The 15,876-nt window shown below is 51.0% G+C and overlaps 1 protein-coding gene across 4 annotated transcripts in view; it reads left to right on the top strand.

Annotated features, from left to right (window-relative positions):
- The window catches only part of ACACB (acetyl-CoA carboxylase beta), a 102,773-nt gene extending 90,763 nt beyond the window's left edge, over nucleotides 1-12,010 (top strand). For all 4 annotated transcript variants that reach the window (XM_070475444.1, XM_070475442.1, XM_020907281.2 and 1 more), the window contains 8 exons: nucleotides 1,771-1,867; nucleotides 3,234-3,369; nucleotides 4,497-4,674; nucleotides 7,879-7,991; nucleotides 9,369-9,523; nucleotides 10,398-10,568; nucleotides 10,889-11,025; nucleotides 11,694-12,010. In XM_070475444.1, coding sequence (XP_070331545.1) covers nucleotides 1,771-1,867; nucleotides 3,234-3,369; nucleotides 4,497-4,674; nucleotides 7,879-7,991; nucleotides 9,369-9,523; nucleotides 10,398-10,568; nucleotides 10,889-11,025; nucleotides 11,694-11,820 — 1,114 coding nt within the window. In that variant the 3' untranslated portion in view covers nucleotides 11,821-12,010. The remainder of the gene's footprint in view (nucleotides 1-1,770; nucleotides 1,868-3,233; nucleotides 3,370-4,496; nucleotides 4,675-7,878; nucleotides 7,992-9,368; nucleotides 9,524-10,397; nucleotides 10,569-10,888; nucleotides 11,026-11,693) is intronic.
- Nucleotides 12,011-15,876: the final 3,866 nt, after the last annotated feature.

Genomic DNA, 15,876 nt, shown 5'->3' with positions numbered 1-15,876 from the left:
TTCTGAAAGAAAAACCAATGCAGGAGGGTGTTTCTGGCTGATGAAATTCTTCACAGAGTCTGGATTTGTCCGTAACTTTAGAAGACATCTCCACCAACTTTTTCCTGGGAGCCAGGACCCTTGCCCCTTGTGTCTGCCCCTGGGCCAGGGCACCCTCACCAGGGGGGCCATGAACCCCTTTGGGAATCAGAAAGTGGCCCTGGTACTCTCTGGGAAACCACACAGACAGTCAGAACTATGAACTCCATTTAGGAGGGCCATGGGCAGGAACCACTGTTGTATACCAGAGCTGGCAGAAGGCATAAATGCTTGGATTCTTTCAAAGCTGAGCTCACGCCTTCTCTTTGGGATGAGTCCAACTGCCCCAGAGTTCTTCCTTTTATGGAGCCCAAAGCAACAGCCTCATAATTTACCGCTCAGATTCCTGGCACAAGGCAGTTGCTACAAGTTCAGGGCCTGGAGTCAGACCTCTGTTGGTACTCACCCTCTCTGGGCCTTTGCATCCTCATCTGTACAATGAGGCTCATAACTCTACCCCTTCCCACTCCTGAAGGCTTGTTGTGATGACTAGAAGTGGTAATGTGTCAGGCACTTAAAATATCACAAATGGGGAATTCCTCTGTGGTCCAGCAGTTAAGACTCCTTGCTTCGACTGCTGGGGGTGCGGGTTTGACACCTGGTTGGGTAACTAAGACTCCAAGTGCCACATGGTATTTAATATTTTTTAAATAAATAAAAAGCATTTAAAAAATCATAAGCACTCCATAATGGTATTAATAGCAGCTGCCATTATTGTTGTTATTTACTTCTCTGTAATAACTGTTAAAATACTAAGTCTATTACTGGGATTGCTTCTCCATAAGTGTTTTACTTTCTTCAAATGTCCTTTTTTGGGGGGGCTGCACTGTCTTTATCCAGTATGTGGGCTTAGTTGCCCCGCAACATGCGGGATCTTAGTTCCCCACCCAGGGATCGAACCCATGGTACCTGCATTGGAAGGTGGATTCTTAAGCACTGGATCATCAGGGAAATCCCCTGGAATGTATTCTTTAAACCTGAGATGAGATCTACTCCCCCTTCCACATGGAAGCGCTTAATTTGAAGACTGCTGTCCCCAAACCTGCCCCGTAAACTGTTGGTAGCATAACCGAGAGGAATCAAGTGATGCAGGTGGCCAGGGGCAGCTGGCGGCGGTTGCTGATGGAGACTGATGCCACGGACCGCCCATAACTGAAGCTGCTCAGGCTTAGCATACCTCCATCCTTTCCCAGTGTGGCGTGGTGTCCGGACCCGTGCTGTCCACCGTGGCGGCTGCTGGCCACGCGTGACAGCACAAATTCAGGTGAATCACACAGTGAAAGAGCCTGTCACATTTTCAGTTCCTCAGCCATCCCTGCCATGTTTCAGATTCCCCGTGGTCACGTGCAGCTCACAGCTCCACACTGGTCAGGCTGCTAGAGGACATGGCCATCATCACGGAAAATCCTAGGGGACGATGCTGCTCCCATCCTTGCCTTGGCCCGATCCTCCCCACAACCCCGGCAGCTGTTGCCCCAACACGGGCACCCAGAGGACCTTCCCAGCCTGCTTGTTTGTGAGGCTTTTCACCACTTCAGGGCCAAGTTGAAAACAGCACACTTTTCTCTGTCCACCCTTATCCCGGCCTGCGTGCCTGTAGAATATCAGCCTGGGCTGGCCGGACCCACCTGCCCCCTGAACCAGCCTGGGGTGCTGCCCCGTACCCCTGCCCACTTGTGGTCCACCTTGCAGGCTCGGGGGCATCCCTGTCGGAGTGATCGCCACAGAGACGCGGACAGTAGAGGTGGTCGTGCCTGCTGACCCTGCCAACCTGGATTCTGAGGCCAAGGTTAGGGGCCAGGGAGCTGAGCTGGCTCTTTGCATGTTTTGTTTTTTTTATTGAAGTGTAGTTGACTTACAAATTTTATTAATTTCAGGTGGTTCATTTCAGCATAGTGATTCAGCATTTCTACAGATTGTATGCCATTAAAAGTTGTTACAAGATAATGGCTATATTTCTCTGTGCTATACATTATATCCTCGTTGCTTTTGTATTTTATACATTGCAGTTTGTATCTCTTAATCCCATACCCCTAATTTGTCCCTCTCATCTTCTGTCTCACCTTTGGTAACTACCTGGTTTATTTTTTGCCTGTTTTTATTTTTGTGAGTCTGTTTCTGCTTTGCATATATGTTTATTTGTATTATTTTTTAGGTTTTCCATAAAAGTGATAACATACAGTGCTTGTCTTTCTCTGACTAATTTCACTATGTATAATGTTCTCTAGATCTATCCACATTGCTGCAAATGTCAGAATTTCATTGTTTTTAGTGGTTGAGCAGTGTTCCATTGTATGTATATACCACATCATCTTTATCCATTCACCTGTTGTTGGGCCCTCGGGTTACTTCTGTATATTGGCTACTGTAAATGGTGTTTCTGTGAACATTGGGGTGCATGTATATTTTCAAATTAGTGCTGGGCTATATATATACATATGTGTGTCTGTATATATATACATACCCAGGAATAGAGTTGCTGAGTCGTATAGCAGTTCTATTTTTAGTTTTCTGAGAAACCTCCTTACTGTTTTCCATAGTAGCAGCACCAGTTAACATGCCCACCAGGAGCGTTCCAGGGTCCCCTTTTCTCCACATCCTTGCCAGCATTTGTTTCTGCAGATCTCTGATGATGGCCATTCTGACGGCCATGAGTGTGGTTTTGCTGGGTCTGCTGTGTAGGCCGGTTGAGCTGACAGGAGCAGGTCCTGAGTGCTCGCATGTCTGTCTTTCCAGCTCAGAGACTCAGAGGCATCCTTGGATCTGGAGTGGGGTGGGGTGGGGGCCCCAGCACGGTGTCTGCAGGATGCATGGTGCTCCACACTGTCTTCTTCAGAGGATGACGGGTCCCTAGGAATCCCTCCCTCCTCCTTCCCCCGTCACTGTTGCTGTTTCTAGGGTGGGCCACACCGCACCCTGGGAGGAGTTGAGAAGTCAGAGGGCGGGTCCTGGGACCCTACTCAGGGTGGCCTTTACTAGCTTGGCACCTATCAACAGGCAACAGGAGTCTCCCCGGGCTTCAGCGTGAGACTCACGCATCTGAGCCCCATCTCTGGTGTTGTCACTGATGCCAGTCAGACTGCCTGCCCTCCAGGGTGCTGTGTGAGTGGCCATCCCACTCAGAGGAGTCTGACGCAGGCTGCTCTGTGTTCCAGATAATCCAGCAGGCTGGCCAGGTGTGGTTCCCAGATTCGGCCTATAAGACGGCCCAGGCCATCAATGATTTCAACCGGGAGAAGCTGCCCCTGATGATCTTTGCCAACTGGAGGGGGTTCTCCGGGGGCATGAAAGGTAAAGTGGCCTCCTGTGGGTGCCCTGAAGCCTCGGGGTCAGCACCCTGGACAGCTCCCGTGGGGTCACAGCATCATCATCTTAGCTGAGCTTTCTGCAGCCCTGCAGACGGGAGCTGTCAGGGAACTGAGGGCTTCCAGTGTGAATTGCCAGAGGTCCCCATCATGCAGGGAGGGGCAGGGGAGGCAGGGGTGGCCCCGGGAAGCTGCCAAGTGACCTGGGCTGTCACCTCCCTGCTTGGGAAGATGAGAAGGCGTCTGCCCTCCTTAGGGGGCTACTGTGAGTCTCAGTGATGTGACACCAAATGCAGGTGCTTCTTAAGGCACTGAGCGCATTTCAAGAGACAGAGGCTGTCAGTGGGATGTTTCGGAAAGAGCTGGACTGAGGCCGGGCAGACCTGGTCTGCGTCCTTGCTGGGTGGGGACTGCTCCAAGCTGAAGTTTCCCTCCTCTGCGAAGAGGGGTAAGAATAGAGCCAACCTCAGAGGGCCAAGGTGAGGGTTCGTTGGCACGTGGTGGTTACTCTCAGTGTGATTTTCAGTTATTTAAAAAAATATTTGTCTGTTGTGAAATAATTAGCCTCCAACTAATAAAAATAAATGAAAAAAAAATTTGTCTATGTATTTGGCTGTGCCAGGTCTTACTTACAGTGTGTGGGATCTAGTTCCCTGACCAGGGATCGAACCTGGGCCCCTGCATTGGGAACTCAGAGTCCTAGCCCCAGGACCACCAGTGAGGTCCCAGATTTTGTTATTGTGCTGTTGTTTCCATGTACCATGCCTACTTGGATGTGTCTTGGTAGAAAATAAGGACCATCTGCTTGTGGGCAGGAGGGAAGAGACTGTGTTATCCTTGGAGAGGGTTCTGTTCTGGAAACAGTGGGACAGGCCAGGGGCATCTCTGAGCCATGGCTGGAAGGGATCTTAGAGATGAGCCTATGCCTCCTCTTCTGGGTGGGAACGTTGAGACCCCGGCAGGGAGGAGGACCTGGTCGAGGTCACACAGGCCCCTAGGGAGCCTTCTGTGCCTTGGTCCTGCCTCCTGGCCCCAGGATAGCCTTTCCACAACCCCTGGGCAGTGAAGGGTGGGCCTGAGGTCATCTCAGCGGGCGGCTGCCTTGCTTTTCAGACATGTACGACCAGGTGCTAAAGTTCGGAGCCTACATCGTGGACGGCCTCCGGACGTACCGACAGCCCGTCCTGATCTACATCCCGCCCTACGCGGAGGTCCGGGGGGGCTCCTGGGCGGTCATGGACACCTCCATCAACCCGCTGTGCATAGAGATGTACGCGGACAGAGAGAGCAGGTGGGTGCGCCGCCCCAGCCCCGCCCCGCCTTTCTTGTTCTCACTCCCAGTCCTGAGGCCCCATGCCCTTTGGGTCATACTCTGGGGATCGCAGGGGTGTTCTGAACTTCCAAAGGGATGGAGAGACTCTAGTTTTCCCAGTCTGAAACCAGCATCCAGCATGCTACTGGATTTTCTCAGTATAATTAGTGACTGGAGCCCAGAAGTAGTGGAGGAATTGTAGTTTGCTCTTTCACAATTTACATTCACCTGTTTCCCAAGGAGATTTGGAGTCACTTAAAGAAAATATAAAAATAATAATATATAATTATAATATATATAATTAATATAATATATTAATTTTATATAATAATCTATATAATTAATATATAATAATATAGAATATATGTTATATATTATATATATTTGTATATATACAATGTATATATACAAATATATATATATTTGTTATATATATAATAAATTTATATGTTATTTATAAATTTATATATAATATATATTGTATATTGTATATATAAAATATATTTATATATTATTTATAAACATTTATTTATAAATATATATATTATATATTATATATTATAACATAATATATATTAATAATAAAATATAATATATAATAACATATAATATATGTATATAATAGTATAATATAACATATATAATATAATTATATATAATTATATTATATTATATATTATAATATATATTTATACATATATATTATATACTTTATTATATATAATATAATATATAATAATATATGTGATATAATTATTGTATTATTTAATTAATATATAATTATAATACATATTAATATATTAAAATATAGTTAACTAATTGATTGATTATTAATTAATTAGGACTTCCCTGATGGTCCAGTGGTTGAGAATCTACCTGCTAATGCAGGGGACACAGGTTTGCTCCTTGGTCTGAGAACTAAGATCCCACATGCACGGGACAGCTAAGCTCACAAACCACAACTACTGAGCCCATGCACTCTAGAACCCATGCTCCACAACAAGAGAACCCACCACAGCGAGAAGCCCGAGCACCGTATCTAGAGAGTAGCCCCCACTCATCACAGCTAGAGACAGCCTGTGCAGCAACGAAGACCTGGTGCAGCCAAGGAAAAAAGAAAGACTGGAAAGCACCTGAGCTTCCTGGCAGCCAAGGTGAAAAGGGAAATATGATTAGGCATCTAGTTCTTACTGGACTCTGAGTCTTCCCCAGAACTGTTCTGTAGAAGCTATGTTTTATTCATTCTTATTTATTGTTATAGCCTAGGGCCTAGTACAGTACCTGACTCCTAACAGGTGCTTGGGAAATACTGGACAAACGAATGACTAAAATGTATACTTACATGAGAGGACACCAGTTCCTCAGGGGAGAGAACTGGCACTTTTTTTTTTTTAAGTGGGAATCTATCCCAGATAGATTCTTCCAGAAAGGATGCTGATGATAATGCTTGTGACTCGGTGTTTGAGTACCTTCAAAATGAAGACTATGCCAAATGCTGTGCAGAATGTGAAGGCCCCAAGAGTAGTTCTGCCCAGGACTTCCCTGGTGGTCCAGTGGCTGAGGCTCTGTGCTTGCAATGCAGGGGACCCAGGTTCTATCCCTGGTCTGAGAACTAGATCCCACGTGTCATGATGAAGACTTTGCATGCTGCAACTCAGACCCAGAGCAGCCCAATAAATAAAACAAGCATTTTTTAAAAAGAAGAGTTCTGCTCAAGGTATAGACAGGCACCTTCCTCCTGCGTCTACTCCCTTATTCGTTCCTCAATTCAGTGAATATTTATTGAGCACCTACTACGTCTCAGGCATTAAGTCTCAGGCCTCGTGATATGGTGCAAATGAGCCAAGCCTGTCCTGCCTTCAGTGCCCTGTGACCTTCACGGGAGGCTGCTGAGCTCAGACTTCCAGAAGGCTCAGGACGAGAGCAGCCCCAAATAGGGTCACATTAACTTTTCACTCTGGTCACCAGGAGGCTCAGAGCTACATGTAGTATTGGTCAGGGCTTCCAAGCTGTCAGAAGAGAAAGGGGCAGGGGGAAACCAAGGGGTGGGGTAAGAGGGTTGGGAATGGAGGGGGCCACTCATATCTTGGATTCCTCCATGGGACTTTGTGTGCTTTAAGGAGATTAAAGAATACCTTTCAGCCATGAAATTAAAAGATGCTTGCTTCTTGGGAGGAAAGCTATGACAAACCTAGAGAATGTATTAAAAAGCAGAGACATCACTTTGCCAACAAAGGTCCATATAGTCGAAGCTATGATTTTTCCAGTAGTCATGTATGGATGTGAGAGTTAGACCATAAAGAAAGCTACACACGGAAGAATTGGTGCTTTCCAACTGTGGTGCTGGAGAAGACTCTTTAGAGCCCCTTGGAAAGCAAGATGAAACCAGTCCATCCTAAAGGAAATCAACCCTGAATATTCATTGGAAGGACTGATGCTGAAGATGAATCTCCAGTACTTTTGGCCACCTGATGCGAAGAACTGACCCATTGGAAAAGACCCTGATGCTGGGAAAGATTGAAGGTGGGAGGAGAAGGGGGCGACAGAGGGTGAGATGGTGGGATGGCATCACTGATGCAATGGACATGAGTTTGAGCAAACTCTGGGAGATGGTGAAGGACGGGGAAGCCTGGTGTGCTGCAGTCCATGGGGTCGCAAAGAGTCGGACACGACTGAATGACTGGAGAACACCATCACCACCCTGGCCTGGGGAGAGCAGAGATTAGGAGAGCCAGAGAGGACTGAGGCTGAAGAGTTGGTGGGATATGCTGTTCTGGAAAAAAGTCGCACACTCTTGTCGCTGAAAGGGCCTTCCAGAGGTCAGAACATTTGGTTTTATTTTTTTTAGCTTTCGGCCGTGCCATGGCATGCGGGATCTTAGTTCCCTGACTAAGGATTGTCCCATGCAGTGGAAGCACAGAGTCCTAGCCACTGGACTGCCAGGGAAGTCCCGGAACACTTTATTTTAAAAACTGGTTTAATCTTCATTATCTGGATAGAAAAGCAGGTGACCAGAGAGGGGAAGTGACTCGGCCAAGATCATCCAGAAAGCCAACTACAGAGTCAGGGACTGCCACCAGATTTCCTGGCAGCCTTGCCCCGCCCTGCCGTGTCCTCTGGCTGTCACTTGCTGGGGAATACCTCATACACACCTCCCCCTGCTGTGGTTTTTTTTTTTTTCAGAGCAAGTGTTCTGGAGCCAGAGGGAACAGTGGAGATTAAGTACCGGAAGAAAGATCTGGTGAAGACCATCAGAAGAATCGATCCCGTTTCCAAGAAGCTTGTGGAACAGCTTGGTGAGTGGGTCTGAAACGTATCACCTCTCAGAGGTCATGAAAGGGCTCAGCCCCCTCATTGCTGGAGGCTTCTAGTATGTTAAAAACAGTGAAGACAAACCAAAACTCTCAGCCCACTCATTGCTGGAGGCTTCTAGTATGTTAAAAACAGTGAAGACAAACCAAAACTCGGCAGCACCAACTGGGAGATGTTTCAGACGTTCCCACACATCCTATCAACCCCTTTAACATTAAAAAATGTACACAGTGCCTCAGTGAATGTAACTTCTCAACACACACAATATAGAAGAGTTGAAGTATTTCAAGCCAATGAGAAACATTTGAATTTTGGTAGCAAAATTACCCTTTAGAATTTTTCCATCAGGCATTTTACTAATTTTGTTTGAGTGATAGGTTTGTTTCACTTGCAACTTATTTGTAATTCTCTTTAAAAATCCATATAAGGTAGTATTGCCTTTATAACTGATCTATGTCATCAGAAATTCACAAGATTTATGATGATGGTGATGATGGGTATATAATTTCTTTGGTTTGGTATCAGGGTGATGCTGATATCATAGGGTGAATCAGAAAGTGTTCCCCCCTCAGTTGTCTGAGTCTGAGTTGGCATTATTTGTTTAAATCTTTGATAGCAAAGATTTACAATTCAACTACAAATTCAATTCCTTTTTTATACATGGGACTGTTCAGTTTAATCTCTCTGCTCTTAGGTGAGCTTTCGTAGTTTGTTTTATTTCAAGGAGTTTGTTTCATTTAAATTATCAAATTGGCATAGACTTGTTTATAATATTCCCTTATTAGATTTTACTATGTAAATTAAAAACAGTAACTGATGTGTCCTGTAAGTGCAGTGGGCCTGATGAAAGGGAACACATTTGAAGTTGAGAGTTGAACACTGTCTTGCAAATCTGGGTGCGTTTTTTTTTTTTTATTGGAGTTGGGTTGCTTTGCAACGTGTTAGTTTCTGCTGTGCAACGGGGTGAGTCCTCCTTGAACATACGTCTCCTCGCTCTTGGCCCTCCCTCCCACCATCACCCCCCTCCCGCCCCTGTAGGTCATCAGAGAGCACTGAGCTGAGCTATCAGAAAAAGAATAGCAAATATCATATATTAACACGTATGTGTGCAGTCAAACAATGCTACAGACGAACCTATTTTCAGCGTGTGGACACAGAGCAGGGAGCGGAGGGTGGATGAATTGGGAGGTTGGGGTTGAAACACATTTACTCCCACGTGTAAAACAGGTTGCTAGTGGGAACCGGCTGTTTTTTCCCACTGGGTGCATTTTTGAGGGTGCAGGAGCAACTTGGCTTGGGAGCACCATCAGGGTTAAAGCTCAGGCCTGTCCTGCGAACCCTGGCTCTTGCCTTGCCTGCAGGAATGTCTGGGCTCTCGGACACGGATCGCAAGGAGCTGGAGGGCCAGCTGAAGGCCCGGGAGGACCTGCTGCTGCCCATGTACCACCAGGTGGCGGTGCAGTTCGCCGACCTCCACGACACGGCGGGCAGGATGCTGGAGAAGGGCGTCATTTATGTAAGAGCCTGAGGCGCCGGGGTCTGTGTGAATGGCCGAGCCTCGGGTCACCTGGTGTCCAACACACAGAGAGTATTTGCACTCAGGCCTGTGGGATGAGGCAAATTCCACCTGTGAGAATCACCTGGGGATCTTTTTTTTAAAAAAACAAACCAGAAACAACTCCAGTGGTTAAGAATCCGCCTTCCAATGCAGGGGACGTGGGTTCAATCCTAGGTCAGGGAACTAAGATCCCAATGCCACAGAGCAGCTAAGCCCACACACCTCTCCACAACTGGAAGGAGACCTGCATGCCTCAACTAAGACCCAATGCAGCCAAAAATAAATAAGCATTTTTTAAAAACCCTAGTGCCCAGGTGGCTTGCCAATTGAATCAGAATATGGGGGTGGGGGGCGGGGAGTCAGGCATCCGTATTTTTTTTCCCAAAATCCCCAAGAGATTCTAGTAGGTCGCCAAGTTTGGGAACCACCAGTCCAACCCGTGTGTGTGTTCAGAACCTCTGGGCCGGGTTTGGGACCGTTGTTCCCACAACGCACTCCCCCACCACTGATGGTCACAACCCCATCATCTTGCCCTGTCCCCACGAGGTCATCCCCAGTCCTGAACACTCCTGCATGCTGGGCTCCTTCCTGCCTCTCCAGGCCCTCCACGCCCCTCGTGAGCCCGTGTTCTGGGTCTGGAGGTAGAGCTGGGCACTGGGCGTATACCAGGGGAGGTGGTCCAGAGACCAGGCAGTGTCCTGTCTCTGCTACCTCTCTGAGCCTTGGTTTTCCGGCCTGTGAAATGGGAGTGATTGCAGGGCCGGGCCCGGGCAGCTCCCAGAGCGGCCCCCACGCATTCCGGGGGGCGCTCAGGCCTGCGGCTTGCCCACAGGACATCCTGGAGTGGAAGACAGCCCGCAGCTTCCTGTATTGGCGCCTGCGCCGCCTGCTGCTGGAGGGCCAGGTGAAGCAGGAGGTGCTGAGCGCCTGCCCCGAGCTCAGCCACATGCACGTGCAGTCCATGCTGCGCCGCTGGTTTGTGGAGACGGAGGGCGCAGTTAAGGTGGGCCTGGGGCAGAGATGCGTGCGCGCGGGCGGGGGCCCAAGGGGGCCGCCCGGCCGTCAGGGGTCCCTCACTGATGCAGCCTCAACCTCCACCCCAGGCCTATCTTGTGCCTTCCCCGGGGCTCAGATGGTAGAGAATCACCTGCAGTGCAGGAGATGTGGGTGCGATCCCTGGGCAGGGAAGCTCCCCTGGAGGAGGAAACGGCAACCCACTGCAGTATTCCTGCCTAGAGGATCCCATGGACAGAGGAGCCTGGCTGGCCCCAGTCCATGGGGCGCAGAGTTGGACACGACTGAGCGACTGACGCTTTCTCTCAGGCCTACCTCTGGGACAACAACCAGACGGCGGTGCGGTGGCTGCAGGAGCACTGGCAGGCGGGCGAGGGGCTGCACTCCACCATCCGCGAGAACATCGCCTGCCTGAAGCGGGACTCCGTCCTCAAGACCATCCAGGGGTGAGTGGCCATCCCGCCTGCCTCACCTCACCCCAGAGCGGCCGCTCGAATCCACCGCATCTCACGGTCCACGGCCTCCGCCACGGGGTCGGGGTCCACAGCCCAGCCCCCCAGCTAAGAGGCCGCCACTCCCCCCAAGCCAGGTCTCCCAGCCCTGAGTCCTGGGGATGCCGTCGGCGTGGGGTGGGGGGAGTGCAATGATTTCAGTTCGTTATCCTGGTTAGACCTCATCCAAGGTCACGGCCAAAGGGGGTTTGTTTAGACAACCACGTTCTGAATGCCTAGTCCTTGCACTGCCAGCTCCTGCTGGGTATGATCCTCTCTGGAGGGCTTGCTCCCCGCGTCCCCATGGGGTAGGGAGCAGAGAGCTTGGGACCCTATCTGGGGGGTGAAGCTGAGGTTCAGGGTGAGAGTATGTGTGTGTCAAGCCACACAACCCATGAGCAGGAGGGTCTACTGTTGTTCCTTGAGGTTGTGCTGTGGCCTCCCTGCCCCACAAGACCATTGCCTGTTTGTGACTGTAGCAGGAAGAGGGTCGGGTGCTCCGGGTGGCTGGTTGCCCACCCAGCAGTGGGACAGGCCCTGTGCAGGGCTCTGGGGCTACTGGGGGGCTGTCCACTGAACTCAGTGGGAGAAATGACCTCGCCCTCCTCCTCCCGCTCCTGCAGCCTGGTTCAAGAAAACCCCGAGCTGGCCATGGACTCGCTGGTGTACATCAGCCAGCACATCAGCCCGGCTGAGCGGGCCCAGGTCATCCACCTCCTGTCCACTGTGGATGGCCCAGCCTCCACCTGACCCCCTCGTCCTCCTGGTCGTTTGCAGGACCTCGGGCAAGAGAAACCACACCGATCCACTGACCGCAGGCCCTCGCCAGGACCGCGGGGGTTTGCTTTTTAAAACTCCTGGGCGTTGCTGCAAGGCTGCTGATGCCCAGCTCACCCCTGTTCTAATAAAAGGCTCAGGAGCGCCCCCTTCCAAGCAGAAACTGCCCCCTTCTCCATTTCTGGGAAGTCTGGTTTTTAGCTCTTTAAGACATTTCACTCCATCGCTGAATCGAATTGAACCCAAACACTTAGTTTCCGTCCACTTTCTGTTGCCTTGCAGGATCCAGGTGTTCTTTTAGACTCATTTTCTATCAGAATGTGGAATCTTATTCTTTTTTTTTTTTTTACTCCAAGACCAGCTCTTGATGTAAGCCTCTCACAGGTTTCAGCAGTATAACAAGGAAATCAAAATGAGAGATGAGGAAAGAGAAAACCTATTTTTGTAGTCTGCTTATTTGAATCCTTATTTGAATTCCTCTCACCCAGAAAAGGGTATGAATGATTTTTTTTTTTTTAATTAAGAGTACAAAATGGTGTTTTGTTCCCCACGAGACTCCTAGGTAATCACTAGCAAAGTCCCATTACTGGGCTTAGTTCTCTCATTAGCAGAAAATTGCATAGCCCTAGGCTCAAGGGCGTTGGGAGACTTCTTTTTTCACGTGGTTCACAGCCCCCTGCCTGCCCCTTCTCTCCAAGGAGAAGGGGACTCCAGCCCGGGCTGGGAGGACAGAGAAGAGAGGCAAGACCTTCTCCAGCCTCAGCAGCCCAGCTTGCTCACAGGTGTCACCCCCTGTGGTTGCCATCACCTGCCTCGGAGGCCCCTCCGGGCCCCCTTCACTCTTTCGCCTCCTGCCTCGGTGTCCGTCGTGGGCTGCAGCCCGAGGGACAGAACTGGGGGTTCCCAAGGACTGGACTGTGAGCACCATGCTGATTCACTCAGGGAGGGCTTGGCGAGGCCGCCACCAGCACCCAGCCCCAAAGACCACACAGCGTCAGGACCTGCGATCCTCCCGGTCGCGTCCATCTGTCCCCGGTGCCCGTGAGGGAGGGAGCTGGCCACCCTCCACTGCTGTGATGGGCAGTCTGCCTGAGGACACTGGACGTTAACACCTGGCCAGCGTGGAGGCCAGAGAGGTTTCCCGGGGAAGCCCCTACAAGCGGGAACGCTGGGGGTGTCTGAGGCCATTGGCCAATGATGACAGCGCTGGCCAGCGTAGGTGGTGTGGGCGCAGTGAGGGGTGGGAGAAAGACAAATCAGCCTTTGTCGTGTCCTGAGACTGATGGGGGTGGGTAAGAGTCCATGCAGCTTTAGGAACCGAATTCTTTCCGTGCTGGGGAGTCCCTGCGGGTTTGGGAGGGACGACACATCCATGACTAGCTGTGACACAGGAATGGTGGGTGGAAGAACCTACCAGGAAATGTGTGGAATAAATTATTTTTGGAAGCACTTTGGCCTTGGCTTATTATCTGGAGTAGAGCAGGCAGGCAGACGGGCAGGGGATTCCCCGGGGATGCTCCCTCCTCCTGTCGCTGCTGAGATCTTGTGCCAGCCCCCATCTCAGGAGGATGGAGCCCTGATGCGAGTTCCCCTCCTGAAGGCCACAGGGAGACTGCTTCATCCTTGCACCTCCATTTCACATCTGGACACAAGCTGCTGTCCACCAGCTGGTGATGCTGAGTTTAGCATGAACGGACCTTCCCCGATGAGATCAACTTCCCTCCTTCGGGAGACTTAGCACAGCCGCCTCCAGAGAAGAAAGAATCAGTCCACTGAGTGTGCCCAGAGGCCTGGGCTGCCTACCCAGGCCTACACTGAGCATTCAGGGTCATGGCCACTGGCCACCTACAGTGCCTTGGTCTCTGTCCCGTGCAATCCCATGAGCCTTTTGAGGGTGGATGCTACAGTTCTTGGAGAAGGCAATGGCACCCCACTCCAGTACTCTTGCCTGGAAAATCCCATGGATGGAGGAGCCTGGTGGGCCGCCGTCTATGGGGTCGCACAGAGTCGGACACGACTGAAGCGACTTAGCAGCAGCAGCAGCAGCTACAGTTCTAGCCTCACTGTTACAAACAAGAAAACCTCAGCTCAGAGATGAGCAGACTTGATGTCCAAGGTCACACAGCTGGTGAGAAGTGGCCATGCTGATTCAAACCCAGCCCTATAGTGTTTTATGTGTGTGTGCAGCAGGTCCTTAAAGGGTGGCAATGAGTCAATTTCACCAGTTAGTTAGCCAGCTGCAGAGAGACTCTCAGTGAAGCCTTACTCCTGGGTCTCCTCCCTGCTTTCTTCCAGCGTCAGCACAGTCCCGGCACAGGCAGTCTTTCGGCTGTGACCCGGGCTCTCGCCCACAGTCCATGACCCTGTGACCTTGGCATTTTCGCTTTGACTCTGTACACACCAGCCCCACTTGCCTATGGTAAGGAATGGATGTCAGACCCAAGAAAGGGCTCCCCAGCCCTCAGCACGTGGTGATCCAGCCACTGGAGCTCCATCCGCCCAGCTGGGCACCCCAGCAGGAGAGCACCCCCTGTGCCTCAGAGGGTCTGCAGACCATGCAGGTGATGCTCTTTGGCTGTGACCCATACGGCCGAGTCCTTGCCCACAACCAATCCCCGAGGGTCCCTGGGGGCTGGGACACAAGTCACAGAGCCCCCCCGGGAGCCAAGCTGAGGAGGAGGGGTGCTGGGGACAGAAAGGCAGCACATCCTCCCCACTGCCGGCCTGTCCTCTGAAGCGGGGCCTGGTCATCCCTTCCCGGTACCACCTACAGCCCCATCAATCGGCCCCTGCCTTCCCTACTGGCTGATCATTGCCTGTGTGTGAGTCTGGTCTCCCGGCGAGGCTGCAAGCCCCTTCCTGGGTGGGCTTAAACGTTCGACAGACTTGTAAGTATTTATTTATTTCTATTTTTGGCTGTGTTGGGTCTTTGTGGTGCGCGGGCTTCTCATCTCAGTGACTGCTCTTGTTGCAGAGCGCAGGCTGAGCCACTTTAATAATTGCGGCTCATGGGCTTAGTTGCCCCAGGACCAGGGATCGAACTCATGTCCTCTGCATCGGCAGGCAGATTCTTAACCGCTGGACCAGCAGGGAAGTCCCAGACTGCTAATTAAGATGCCCTTCTACTGTTATCTTGGGTGGCAAGTCACCTCCTTTAGTCCTGGGCCTCAGCTTCTCCATCTGTAAAATGGGAAATGGGTGTAGCAAATAGTAAGACATGCCTCTTAGGGTTGTCACGAGGATCGAATGAGCTGATTTACAGCCCTAACTGGCACTGGGCCTGGTGCTGGAAAGAGTGTACCTCCTCCCGCCTTGCTGCCCTCCCGGACCCCAAGCAGGCACCGAAGACAGCTCTGGGGAGCACGGCTGAGCTCGGGCTCTGGGGCCTGGCACACGTGGGCTCAGTCCTGCCTCCTCATGGGGCCCCAAGTCCGGCCCACCCTCTCTGAGCCCCGCCTTCTGAGCAGTAGGCAGGGTTCACATCCCTGCCTGGGCAAGAGCCCGGGCACCGTGCGGTGGGGACTGGCGGCCGGACTAATTTTACCCATAATGACCCAGTCCTCCCACTGTCTGGCATGAGGGGAACCTGGCATCAGAGGACCTGGTCCAGTGTTTAGTCTCTGGGCCTGTTTTCCCATCTGTAAGTGGGTCTCCACTGTGAGGGGCTGGAGGCGCTGTTGTCCTCTACCCCTCCCTCCCCCCCTCCCCGAGCCACAGAGCTGCGTTCAGCCTTTATTGACAGAAGGTGGGTCTCCAACACTACGATACACAGTCCTGGGGTCGCCCAAACACGGTCTTCATTAACAATGACTCAAACAGCTTAACTTATGGGAGGTGGTGTCATTCATGTCACACAAAGTAGGCGAGCAGTGCTGTTCCGACAGGCAGCACTGGGCTCTGAGTAATGATGGTGATGCTTGGCAGAAAGTTCCAGAATTTGGAAGAAGTTAGAGATGGTCCTTCAAGACAGGCCTGAACGCCAAGCCTCCCAGGTGGCTGGCAGCCCTGTGGATTACTCAGAAAGTTCTG

The sequence above is a fragment of the Odocoileus virginianus genome, chromosome 12 (genome assembly GCF_023699985.2).
Source record: "Odocoileus virginianus isolate 20LAN1187 ecotype Illinois chromosome 12, Ovbor_1.2, whole genome shotgun sequence".
Lineage (NCBI taxonomy): Eukaryota > Metazoa > Chordata > Mammalia > Artiodactyla > Cervidae > Odocoileus > Odocoileus virginianus.
This window is presented reverse-complemented; position numbering and strand designations above follow the sequence as displayed.